Consider the following 12,431-nt stretch of genomic DNA (forward strand, 5'->3'; position numbering starts at 1 on the left):
ACAATCGTTATCTAAATCAGAGTGTACTTTGACGTTGTTAATCATCAAACGTTCAATAATTGATCTTTCAGCCCTGCACAGTTTGGCTAAGCTCTGGATTCCAAACGCAGGTTAAAACCATGGGTTCAGCCTCATCGAATCCTGGCCATTAATTTGAACAGTTGATCTCCAGTATATAAATAAACAAATAGGACTTTCGGATCTCGTCCACCTCTCAGACAGTCAATATCGTTCTAAGCAAACTGATATCTGTGCTCGGTCACTTAAACAACAGAAATGCATAATCCTGCAACGATTTCATCTCTAACCTCCTCTCCATCGCGTCTTAGATTAACGCACAAAAAGATGACCATCGGCTCTCCAAGCCCCACTCTCCTCCTCCATTTGCTCATCCACACACTGCAGGAGCTCATTTCCTGGTTTCATGTGAGTCTGGTTATTTTATTTTTTTCTCTGCCACAGCAGTGATGTTTCCTCTGCTCCCACAGGTTCTCTGTAACTCTGGCTATTTGCTCCATTGCTGCAGCAGTGATGTTTTCTTCTGCTACCACAGGTTTTATCTTACTCCGGCTTTTTCTCCATTGCCGCAACAGTGATGTCTCCTCTGCTCCCGCAGGAGCTCTGTTCCCTTAGCTAATCTTGTTTACTGCCACTGCAGTGTCTCCTCTGCTCCCACAGGATTTCCGTTTCTCTCGCTATTTTTCTCCCCTGCCACAGCTGTGATGTCTCCTCTGCTCCTGCAGGGACTGTTTCTCCAGCTAATTCTCTACTGCTTCAGCAGTGATGTCTCCTCTGCTCCCGCAGGTTTTCTGTTACTCCGGCTAATTCTCCACTGCCACAGCAGTGATGTTTCCTCTGCCCCCACAGGTTTTCTGTTACTCCGGCTAATTCTCCACTGCCACAGCAGTGATGTCTCCTCTGCCCACAGGTTTTCTGTTACTCCGGCTATTTTCTCCACTGCCACAGCAGTGATGTCTCCTCTGCTCCCGCAGGAACTGTTTCTCCCGCTAATTCTCCACTGCCACAGCAGGGATGTTTCCTCTGCTCCCACAGGTTTTCTGTTACTCCGGCTATTTTCTCCACTGCCACAGCACTGATGTCTCCTCTGCTCCCGCAGGAACCCTGTTTCTTTAGCTAATCTTGTTTACTGCCACTGCAGTGATGTCTCCTCTGATCCCGCAGGAACTCTATTTCTCTGACTAATTTTCTATACTGCTGTAACAAGGCTGTCTCCTGCTCCCGCAAGAGCTCTGTTTCTCTGGCTAATTCTCTACTGCTACAGCAGTAAGGTTTTCCTTCGCTCTCATGGGTTTTCTGTTACTGGCTATTTTCTCCCCTGCCGCAGCAGCAATGTCTCCTCTGCTCCTGCAGGAACTGTTTCTCCGGCTAATTCTCTACTGCCACAGCAATGAGGTTCCTTTGCTCCCTCAGGATTTGTTACTCTAGCTACTTTCTCCCCTGCCGCAGTAGTGATGTCTCCTATGCTCCCGCAAGCTCTGTTTCTCTGGCTAATTCTCTACTGCCATGGCAGTGAGGTTTCCTTTGCTCCCACAGGATTTGTTACTCCAGTTCATTTTCTCTACTGCTAGCAGGGATGTGTCTGCTCCAGCAGGAGAACTGTTTCTCCGGCTAATCTCATCTTCTGCTACAGCCTTTCTCCGTTCAGCGAGCTTTGGTCTCCCAGAGGATGTGCTATAGCATGCATCTAAGTTTTCTCTTCTGTCCAGCGAGCATTGGTCTCCCAGCGGACAATGCATGCATCTATGTTTTCTCTTCTCTGCAAGCATCGGTCTCACAGCGGAGGCAGTCCTTCCGTCCAACCTCATAGACTGCCCAAATAATTCCAAACGCGAATTCTTCTCGCCGCTCAGCCACCTAAACCATGCTATACACATAATTCAGCAAGGCCGCCCTGTCATCACGCACCTCCTCGCCCTAAGTTTATGTATAACTTACTCTAATCAGTGGAATGGCTTAACCTTTTTCTTCGATTACATCTCTCCCCCCCTCGATTTAAGCTGTTGACAGCTCCTTCCAATCGTCGTCACTGCTTTCTCAGGGGGGAAAGTGGTCAACTAACAGAATCCTGGTCCATCGCGACAAACTAAACTATGCATTGCATCAACAAAGGTCGTTCTTACTCACCCGTGTTAATTGCCACTCCTCAGATGCCTCATCTGGAACTCCGCTTGATTAGTCAAAATCAAATCGCTGACTCTCTCCCATTACTCTTTCCAGAAATTCAGGACGTTGGTGCCAGAAGCATAAAAAGCTTAATAGAGCTATCTAACCAGCATTCAGTTTTCAATAAATTAGTCTACGGTAAGCCTGCCCCCGCCATAAATAAATCTCAAACATCCCTGCTCATTAAAGGATTCAAGAACTTATCCCACTCGTCCGGATACCAGTCAATCCGTTGCAATTGACATACTCACCAAATGTATTCCAACACTCTGTCTCGCATACCATTCCACCAACTCCGTCTGCACACTGGAAGCACGTCTGTCCTAGCTGTCTTCGGTTTTCTCCACCGCTCCGAATTGACTATCACATCTAACGTCGACTCAAATACCTATCCTTCAATCTCAGATTTACAGATCGTAGATATCGAAAACATATTTTCTTCATTAAACAAGTAGTAAACTGATCAAGCAAAAAGGTCACTTCGTTTATATTTTCAATCCGCCAACCCCCATCCAACTGTACCACTCTCGTTTGATTTACTGCAGTATAAACGTTCAATGTTCAAATCCCTACTCGGCCCATATCAGAAGCGTTCAAAACCTACATCAGATCCAGCCGCTTCCACATCAAAACGCTCACCAAGCCATAATTAAATCATTCATTTCCATCACCTGCTGCGCTCCATCCATCGTCACTCTCAGTACCAGTACCAAGTTCCAACCCACTTCCAGTATCATTTGGTTCGCTGCGTTCAAGCTCGATACAATAAACATCTACAATACAGCGTATTTTTTTACAAACAATGGCAGGCTCCCCCGTTCGCACACGTAATGGCTCCTCGTTCAAGGGCCGGGCTCTGTCCCCCTTCCGAAGCGCTGATTGAGCCATTCCGTTCGAATCGCAGTGAGAGTCTGCCCGTCTTAGTCATCGTGGGACGGCCGCGCTCGTGTCGCTGTGTGGGCTCCCCATTCGTCGGGCCGCGAGGGTTCTGTTCCCATGTCCCAGCCCCCTTCGAAGCGCCGGTCGAGCCCCCCGACAGAGTCCAGCGGGCGCCCTCCCTTCCGCTGGCGAGGCCTACCCATCCGATGCCGTGAGCATCCAAGTTCCCGTCGGACGCTGCGAGGGCCCTCCCAGTTGAATGGCTAAACTCTTTCTCAAATCACGCTCGTAAAAATCTTGCGTCATCGAGTTGACAGTCCAACTGCCGAATGGGCTTATCCGTCCGATGCCGTGAGCATCCAAGTTCCCGTCGGATGTCGCGAGAGCCCTCCCGGTCGAACAGTCAAGCTCGTTTTAGTAAGTACCTTCTCATGCCCTGCACTTTTTGGGGGAATTAATTGCACATCATTTTACGATTGCTGTCCTGCGCTCACCTGGCTTTTATGGGGGGAGTACTTTGGGTTCGGGCCTAACTCCGAGCTCGGAGCCCTCCCCCCGGACAGCACGCCAAATACGCATAAACTTATTGTATTAATTATATGTAGATGTGAACTCGTGAAATGAGGTTTTATTTAACAAAGTTCGGGAGGAGCAGGTTCAGATAATTAACCAAATTATGCACAGCTGGAGATTAATCAGTAATCAACTCAATGACAGAGTATAAATTCACAGCAGACCTATCTCTGTTCATTGAAAGTTTGTCAGCATCCCTCCTCCACCCCATCTCCTCACTTCCAGTTCCATCTACACTTCCAGTTCCATCTACACTTACCAACTGGGGGGAGTACTTTGGGTTCGGGCCTAACTCCGAGCTCGGAGCCCTCCCCCCGGACAGCACGCCAAATACGCATAAACTTATTGTATTAATTATATGTAGATGTGAACTCGTGAACTATTATTACAGCCTTATTCGGTTCCCTGAGATCTACACACATTCTTATGCCACCAGTCTTTTTCATTGTAACCACAATCAGTAACACCCATGGAGATGCATCAATTCGCTCTATAACTCCAGCAGAAAGTAGTCTGTCCAACTCAGCGGACACGGCTTTTCTCACAGAAAAGGGAAGGCGTCGTAATTTCTGTCTAACTGGCACGGCTGAATCTGACACTTTGACTTTATGCATAAACCCTGCAACACAGCCAACTGAGGGTGAGTCCACTTGAGTAGAAAGCTGTAACACTGGTTCTGAAGAGCAAGATGTGGAGGTTGTAGCAGGATCTGGCAGGATTTTATCTACTTTAATGCACAGTTTAAGATCTGTTATGAGATCCATGCCCATTAATGCAGTTCCTTTATCCACCACATAGAAGTTCACTGAGCATTTGCGGCAGTCTTTTACTACGGTTGCGCGCAAGCAGCCGATTACATGAATTGGAGTATGCGAGTAAGTGACTAAGCATGCTGCAGGTGGCTGTAGAGGTACTTCCCCAAAGTAATCATCATACATGCTCTTTGGCAGAACTGAGACAGAAGCTCCAGTATCAACAGTCAGTGTAACAGGTCTCTGAACCGCCCCGGCTTCGACTTGAACAGTACAGTTGAGTTTAGCACTTACATCCTTATCTTGCAGTAACAGTAGCGTGTACTCAGGCATTACTACTTCATGCACTGTGTGAGTTTGCGTCGTTCTACAGACACGTGCAAAATGTCCCTTTTTCTTTGCAATTTTTACAAGTTACCTTGGCTGCTGGACATTCTACCGCATTTGCAAGATGTTTATCCGATCCGCAGCGAAAGCAGGTGCGTGAAGTCACCGTCCGAGGAGATGTGAATGAATCAGTGGAGAGCGCGCCGGCCGTTCTATTTTTAGATCCCCCAGCGTTAATGTTAATGTCCATGTACTTTTGCGTTTCTTTGCACATTCACAGTCTGTATGGAAAAGTTCTGTGTACTCGTTATTGCTTTAGCATGCTCTCCAGCAGATTCGACTTGTTGTGCAATTGTAACAGCATCCACTAATGTTAACTTATCATGCAACAAAAGTCTCTCACGGATACGCGGATTAGTGACGCTTTCCACCAGCTGGTCACGAATCATATCATCTGCATTTGTAAAGTCACACGTAGACGAAAGTTCTCTCAGTGCAGCAACATACTGGATTATAGACTCACCAGCTTGTTGAGTTCTTTTCCGGAATGTGTCTCTCTTCATAACCACGTTCAACTTGGGTATAAAATGAGCATGTAAAGCAGTAATAGCAGCGGCCATTGTATCGCCCATTTCTGGTAACGTGTAGAATATTCTCTGCCACTCCGTGCCCAGGCAGTGTAATAGAAGTGCTCTTGTCCTGGCTTCCGACCATTCCTGTCCTTCAACGTCGCTCACTAGTAGATAATTCTGGAACATCCGCTCCCATGTCTTGAAAGGGGTCGCGGGGTCACCCAGAGCAGGTAAGAAGAAGTTAGGAAATGGTGCAGACGATGCCATCTTTGCAACAATAGTGGGTCGCATCGTCGCCAATTTGTAGTGTTCTAGGTATCAATACGAAGCCAGGCCACAGCAGGTGAACGGGTTACATGTTTCTTTATTGCTCATTCTCTTAACACATACCTCGTGTTCATCCTTTTTTTTCTACCCCTCTCCTATTCGTATTTCCCTCTTAAACCTATAAACCTAACATTAGGGAAGCCTGGGGGACAATCAAATCATATTTACTGGCATGGTCGTGATTGCATGATCTTCATTAACAACTACAATGTACCTGCAATAGCGAAAAAACTCAGTTTTACAACCTGGGGTCTTAAGTGGCTTAAGTGGCCAGGTAAATTGTGTGAATGTCACGACAGACAGCACTTTTCACTAAGTTCTCCGCATTTCCAACAGTGTAAAGGAGCTCAGCTCCTAGGTTATTTAAGAGTGCTTGAGAGGTATCCTAACCTAGTTAGGAGTAACAAGATGGCAGCACAGAGGAGGCGGCCGCACATTTTTCAACGAAAATATAATGTCTTGGAGTTAAATGAGGAGTTAAATGATGTCATCAAGGTATTATTTTTGTAACTTACCTTTAAGAAATGTAATAGCCTCTCCCACTCTACAAATCAATGCTCTAACTGCAAGTCTAAAAATTAAGTTAAAGTAATAATTACATTTTTGGCGACTGGAAAAATTTAGCAGTGTATCTAGGTGATGACTTGAGCTCATCAGTCCACTGTAAGCAGAGTCTTAATAGCACTATTGTGGCACCTACCACACCAAACATAGTAGTGGCCAAAAGTGATGTGCGGAGTAATGACCCTACAAGTTTGCTTAAACCATCAAATTATGAGGAAAATATTTTGATATTTAGATTTTTTTTTAGATTTTAAAATATGAGGAAATAACAAAACACTAAACTTAGCTTAACTTATCTGACAAAATTATTTCAAGTCACCTTTATTTATATAGTGCGTTCTACAATACAGATTGTTTCAAAGAAGCTTGTTGATTACGGGAAAAATTAAACAAAGTTTGTTTTGGCTGTGCAGCAGCATAATAAGAAAATAGTGTAATTGTCCAGCGTAAGTCCAGTGTTGATTCATTTCCATTGTAAAAAATTATTTGTTATCTATTTAGTTCATTTATCTATACAGCCGCTCTGGAGAAACAGTGATGTCATCGTCCAGCTCAGTTCAGTTCTAAGACAATCGTGTCAATTTAAGCAGATCAATAATATTGTTGAAAATTAAGTGACAAAAAAGGCAAACTGCAGCTAGAGGTTTTAGAAAAACTAAAAACTCACAGGGGGAAATAAACACACACATTGACTGCAACATACTGTAGTTAGTTATTAATATTTCATTGTCCTCTCTTGTTTTTTCATGTGTTTATAATTTCATTGTATGACAGCCTGGCTAAAAAATATGTCTGTACAATTTGGCATGTTTCATTGTGTTATCACAAATAAACAATTCACTCCAAGCACAAGCACTACACAATACGCTTACAAAATCTTGAACACATTTTTTAATACTATTTGAATAAAGGGGAATATGTCAATTTTCCTTTGCCGGACATCACTTTTGGCCACTACTGTATGGCAGTTTATTGACTTTCCAACTGATCTTCAAATCTTGCAGCAAAATCAAGCCACTTTTATGAGGATTGCAAGTTTCCCTGGAGTTGTTGGATCCATTGATGGAACTCATGTTTGCATTATCGCTCCAACTGTAAATGAGGAGACATATATCAGTAGAAAAGGATTCCACATGTTAGGGGGTAACAGTTTAGGACCCAAGGACCAGATGTTTTTAAAGAAGACCTGGAGTCAGAATTATTTTTTCTGTTTTACTGAAGATAGTTTGCAGTTTCATCAGCAGAAGTCAGCTTCAAGACTCACACAGGAGTTTGTTGAATGATTCTCATTGGCTAAGAAATAGATAAACATAGTAATTTTCCGACACGCCATAGCGATTCTTTTAAATGTAGCTAAATAATGCTCTACATCGTCTGCCTCACTCAGTCGTTGCAGGTGTGGCTCCCTCTCAATTCTCAGCTGACTCTGGCCTTGCTGCTGGTGATGCCATCTGTCTGCTGATTGGACCATCCTGTAAAACTGAGGGTACTCGCTGGACTGTTGATTGTAATGGAAGGCCATATTGGATACCACTGCCAGGCCGTGGATCTGGTGTCATTCTCTCATGCACTTCCTACTGTAGTAGAGAGAACTGATTCTGCACTGCTCTCCATCGAGCTTCCTGTTGGCCAGCCTCTTGCTCCATGCAGTGGTCTCGAGCCTGGTGAAGTGCAAGATGGGATCGGAACATGTCTCTTAGCTCCGCTAGTAAGACATCCTCAGTGATGCTCCCAAATTCACCATCATCTCCCTCCATCTCAGCTCTAGCAGATGTCTCAACCTCTGCTCGCACCGCCCGCACCTTTTTTGGGGGCATCCATTGGCTAACAAGCCATCACCTGCTGTTAGCATTCCATTGACTCCCATTCATTTTGGCGTCACTTTGACAGCGAATAACTTTACATTTGAGGCGTTTAAAGGGGTGGTAAAATGCCCTTTTCACAAGATGTAAAATATGTCTTTGATGTCCCCAGAGTGTGTATGTGAAATTTTAGCTCAAAATACCCCACAGATATTTTTATATAACATGTTAAATTTGTCACTTTTTGAGGGTGAGCAAAAACGCACCGTTTTTGTGTGTGTTCCTTTAAATGCAAATGAGCTGCTGCTCCCAGCACAGAGGGCGGAGCTTCAAGAGCTTGTGTCCTTTTACCTCACACACACATGCAATGGAAATTTCAAAAACTTTTAGCCTTTTCATGTTCAAACCGGAGTCAGAAAGATGGAGATTCAAGAAGTGACAACATGTAGACAACATTTCTGAATGGTTAGTTGGTGAATTTATGTAGCTTATGTGTAGTTATCTTCTTGTCATTGATTAGCATATTCTGTCTTGATAATCTATAAATCATGTTGCGGGGGCAGGGTTTATGTAAATTTTAGGGTTAGTGATGTCACTAACCCGGAAGGATTATCGTGTAGTTCTTACCAGCCGTTTGTTGTAGTCCTTAAAAAGCGATTTGTTTAAAAGCAAATATCTCCCTTTGCTTTGAACTTTGAGCGTTGTAAATTTGCAGATGCTGTTTGTGCTCAAACAGCAACATTACACACTAACTAAAGTTAGAAAACTGAAATCATATTCAACCATTCCTTTAAAGACTCCATTTGTCCGTATAAAAGGATCCATTACCTTGTATCTTACACTATGGCCCCGTAGAAGCCGTTTTTGTAAAAACTGTCGCACAGTAGAGAAATTACCGTATAGACACGAGGAGAAGCTCGCGGGCAATCGGGGGGAACGTGGAGGCATAGAGTCCGATAAAGTCAAGGGAGAAGCCCATAGAGAGTCATAAAGTTGCTCCTGCTTCTAGCTCATGGACAGCTCCTACTCACGCTCTCCGTCTCTGCAAGATTCGGAAGGGAATGATTCAGATTTCTTTTGGCACAGCTACTAGAAGACTTACAACTGTCAGACAGGTTGCTCACGTCACATCTACGTCGTCAAGCTCGGTTTGAGGCTGCGCAGTACGCTCAGCCATCAGGAAGTGAGTGCTTCTAATTGACTTCACTCGTCTCCGTTGAAGTCCATGGGGTCGCTGTGTCCATTTCTTTTACTGTCTATGTTCTCAATATCCCTCCTTGTTTCTTCGCTCCTCCGTCCTCCATCCTATGACCCGGAAACCGATCGAGCTCAGCCATCTTGAAGGACATCTCAATTCTCTAATTGCACCACGAGGAGGCGAGGAACGAGGAGTGAGGAAGCTTCCAGAGTTATGAGCGAGGTGTATCTTATGCGGAAGTCTTTCTTGTCGAGAAACCTGACGCACATATAAATTCTCCTCCCTCTTCACGTCTAAAATAATTGTCATTTATGCTTTACCTTTGCAGTTTAAATACATCATATATCACACATATATCAACAGGGCATCTCGCTTTATCTTTATTATTTATTAATTTCTTAAATAACCAAACTTTAACAACATAAGGGCAGATCCTTTGAGAGCAGCTGATGACGCAGTGAAGTGATGCTCGAGTGCAATATTCCAATATACAAATAAGCTTTCATTCGATCCCTCCATCCTCATTTTCTTTCCTTGCAGCCTTCCCTCGCATTCTACAGGGGGTGGAGCTGAGACGTGAGGAAAGGAAACAAGGATGCACAAATAAGAATTCAGAAGCACCCGTGTATTTCATTCACTCATTTCGATTAACAAGTGTGTGTGTGTGTATTGATAAACTCAAGTCCATGTTAAATGTGTGGTCAATCCGTGACCGTCACAAACACCCACTTCAAGGGTCCATGCATGGCACATTTATGACCAGTACATTTGATTTCTTTCAATCAGTAAGAACCACCTGAATCTGAAGCATTCCTTCCCATCAGGATCTATATTAATCTGAGTTGAGACAGCTTGCAAATTGAAAGCAATGGAAGGTGGGCCACTGATATAGCTGGTGCTGTGCTATAATTAAGCCCTGTGAGACTTCAGTCAACCAAACCAGACCCAAATTACTCTACAGGTCATGTGCGCATACCTTTCCATGAATAATACTGCACTCCACAAGCTGCTTTAATACAGTGGCAATTATAAATCTTCTGTAATACACAACATTTTTTTGTTGTAAATTAGTGTTCATACATTTACAGAACATACAAAAATTGTGCAACTTTAAGCTTTATTTGTATATGTTAAAAAAGGAAATAACCAGACACACACGCATCTGAAATAAGCCTTTTCTGTCAACATTACAAAGTAAAACCTTCACAGCTGTAAGTAAACAGCAAGCCATTTTCTACTATGGTTAAAATGTTTTGTGTTGAGCGTTTTTTCCCCAAAACCCAATTTATTAGTTATTTCTGTACAGCATGAACAGACATTCATGGCTTTGAAAATGAAACAGCATTTGATTAAAACAAAGTGCTTCAGTTCACACCAATACCAATTAACAGCATAAATATGTATCAACAAATAATACATATTAATTAGGCATCAGCAAAAATGTACTATAACACATCAGAGTAGAAGCTTTTCAGTGTATTATTAAAAATGTGTCTATGTAGCTCTTCATCTCTTTAATTAGTTTTTTATATGGGAACTATGCACATATTTGGGTTTCTGTTTCATATTGAAAAACAAAATGAAACACACATGCAGTAGTCAGAGTAAAATTAAAGCCATGCTCCCATTTCTGGTAGGACATACCACATCTGGAGTATTTTCTGAAATATTCATAAGTGCTTAAGACTGGATCAAAAGGCAGACTGGTGAAAACGTGTTCTCTCACATTGGTAAATGAATAATTTAAAAATCCTTTCCCCCATTTTTCTCCCTTGTCCTGCTCACTTTCCTTCCTCAGTACCCTAGTCCGACCTGCTCTCATCATCCTGCCTCTTTTTGTCACTTCCATGGTTACTCTTTCAAGCATCTTTTACACATGTCAATCCTGAGTTTGTACTCCATCATTTAATACAAAATGCATAATTCACCAGCAAACACACAAACTTTAAAGTGCCTCACTTTTATGTTTATAATGAACTATTTTCTTCATCAAAAATATATCAAAGTGCTGAAAACAGACTTGCAAGTAACTTGAACATACTTTTACAGAATAATGAAGAGATCTGTTTAATGTTTAAAAAGTTGGGTTTAATTATTTAATGAGTGATGTGTTTAGGCCCCTTCATGAACGGACTGTTTTCAACACCACAGCGATGGTGGGGGATGCCCTACAATATGCTTAAAAACCATGAATAAAGTAAGTACAAAAGTGAGTGTGATTGCTTTTTATACATCAGATCAGGATAATGAAAGATTGGGAAAATCATGAGCTGGTGAAATGCAACTTGGCTTGTTCCAAATTCGGGGCATTGCTAAAAAACACAATAGAAAAGGTTACAATAATTACACTAAGCAGATGTGATTACGATTTATAGTGGGCCATACAGACTTTGATAACACTACATGAATGCAACATGTCAAAGCAGAACATTTAGAAAGAAGCTTTCTATGTGGGCTACTTAAAAAGAATAATTTGAATAATTTGTGTGACAGTATTTAATAGGCATGTCTTTAAATCCCCTAATTTTTTTTAGAAAATGAACAGTAAAGACAACACACACAAAATATACTGTATATTGTAAAAATTGCTAGAACCACACCCCAATCCGAGGAGCCAGTCTTGGCATCCGCTTCTTTTTGGTGTCAGACTCCTTCAGCAATAGTTTCTTTCTCCTAGTGTCAAAAAAACCTATAGAAATGAAAGTTAGTTACTATGAGGGAATCTGATGAGCTTTGACTTTTATTAAGTCCGCAAAACAACAACACAAAATGAATAAAAACAACTTGACTAATACTTGAAAACATATTAACCGTGGCTCTAGGAAACAGAAGGGAAGAATTCAATTACTTTAAATCAATAACTGGAACATCTTTGTAACCTTGAAATTCTTTTCCAGATGCTGTTGAGAGCTTAAAGCAGTCAAAAGCAAGTTGTATTGGCTAAAAAAATTGCCTGCTGAAATACATTTCATGAGTAAGTGCCGCCTCCACCACAGCGTCCAGCTGGGACACAAACCTTTGGCAAGTCCCAGATTCTGCAGGCCTCTGTCCTCCTCTTTCTCCTCCTCTGAAGGGTTCTGGGCCACATTTCGGAGGTAACGGTTGTGTGGGGCGGTGCTAGAGAGAGCATTCTGTCTGCAGCTTTCCTCCAATACATTGTCATCAGAAATACCTGTGAGCAAGACCAGACACAGTTCCGATGAATTTGCATTAAATGTTGATTGCCTATTTATGTTCTTTATTATTATTATTT

The 12,431-nt window shown here is 42.6% G+C and overlaps 1 protein-coding gene across 3 annotated transcripts in view; it reads right to left on the reverse strand.

The window, feature by feature from the left end:
* Window positions 1-10,172: 10,172 nt before the first annotated feature.
* Window positions 10,173-12,431, reverse strand: part of dnajb6b (DnaJ heat shock protein family (Hsp40) member B6b) — a 29,552-nt gene continuing 27,293 nt past the window's right edge. For 2 of the 3 annotated variants that reach the window (XM_084405806.1, XM_084405807.1), the window contains exons 9-11: window positions 12,195-12,350; window positions 11,779-11,867; window positions 10,173-11,490 (exon numbers count right to left, since the gene is read on the reverse strand). In XM_084405806.1, coding sequence (XP_084261932.1) covers window positions 11,347-11,490; window positions 11,779-11,867; window positions 12,195-12,350 — 389 coding nt within the window. In that variant the 3' untranslated portion in view covers window positions 10,173-11,346. Of the gene's footprint in view, window positions 11,491-11,536; window positions 11,868-12,194; window positions 12,351-12,431 lie in introns of those variants that run through there. The other variant, XM_084405808.1, reaches the window with a different exon arrangement.

Source organism: Rutilus rutilus (genome assembly GCF_951802725.1).
Source record: "Rutilus rutilus genome assembly, chromosome: 3".
Taxonomy (NCBI): Eukaryota; Metazoa; Chordata; class Actinopteri; order Cypriniformes; family Leuciscidae; genus Rutilus; species Rutilus rutilus.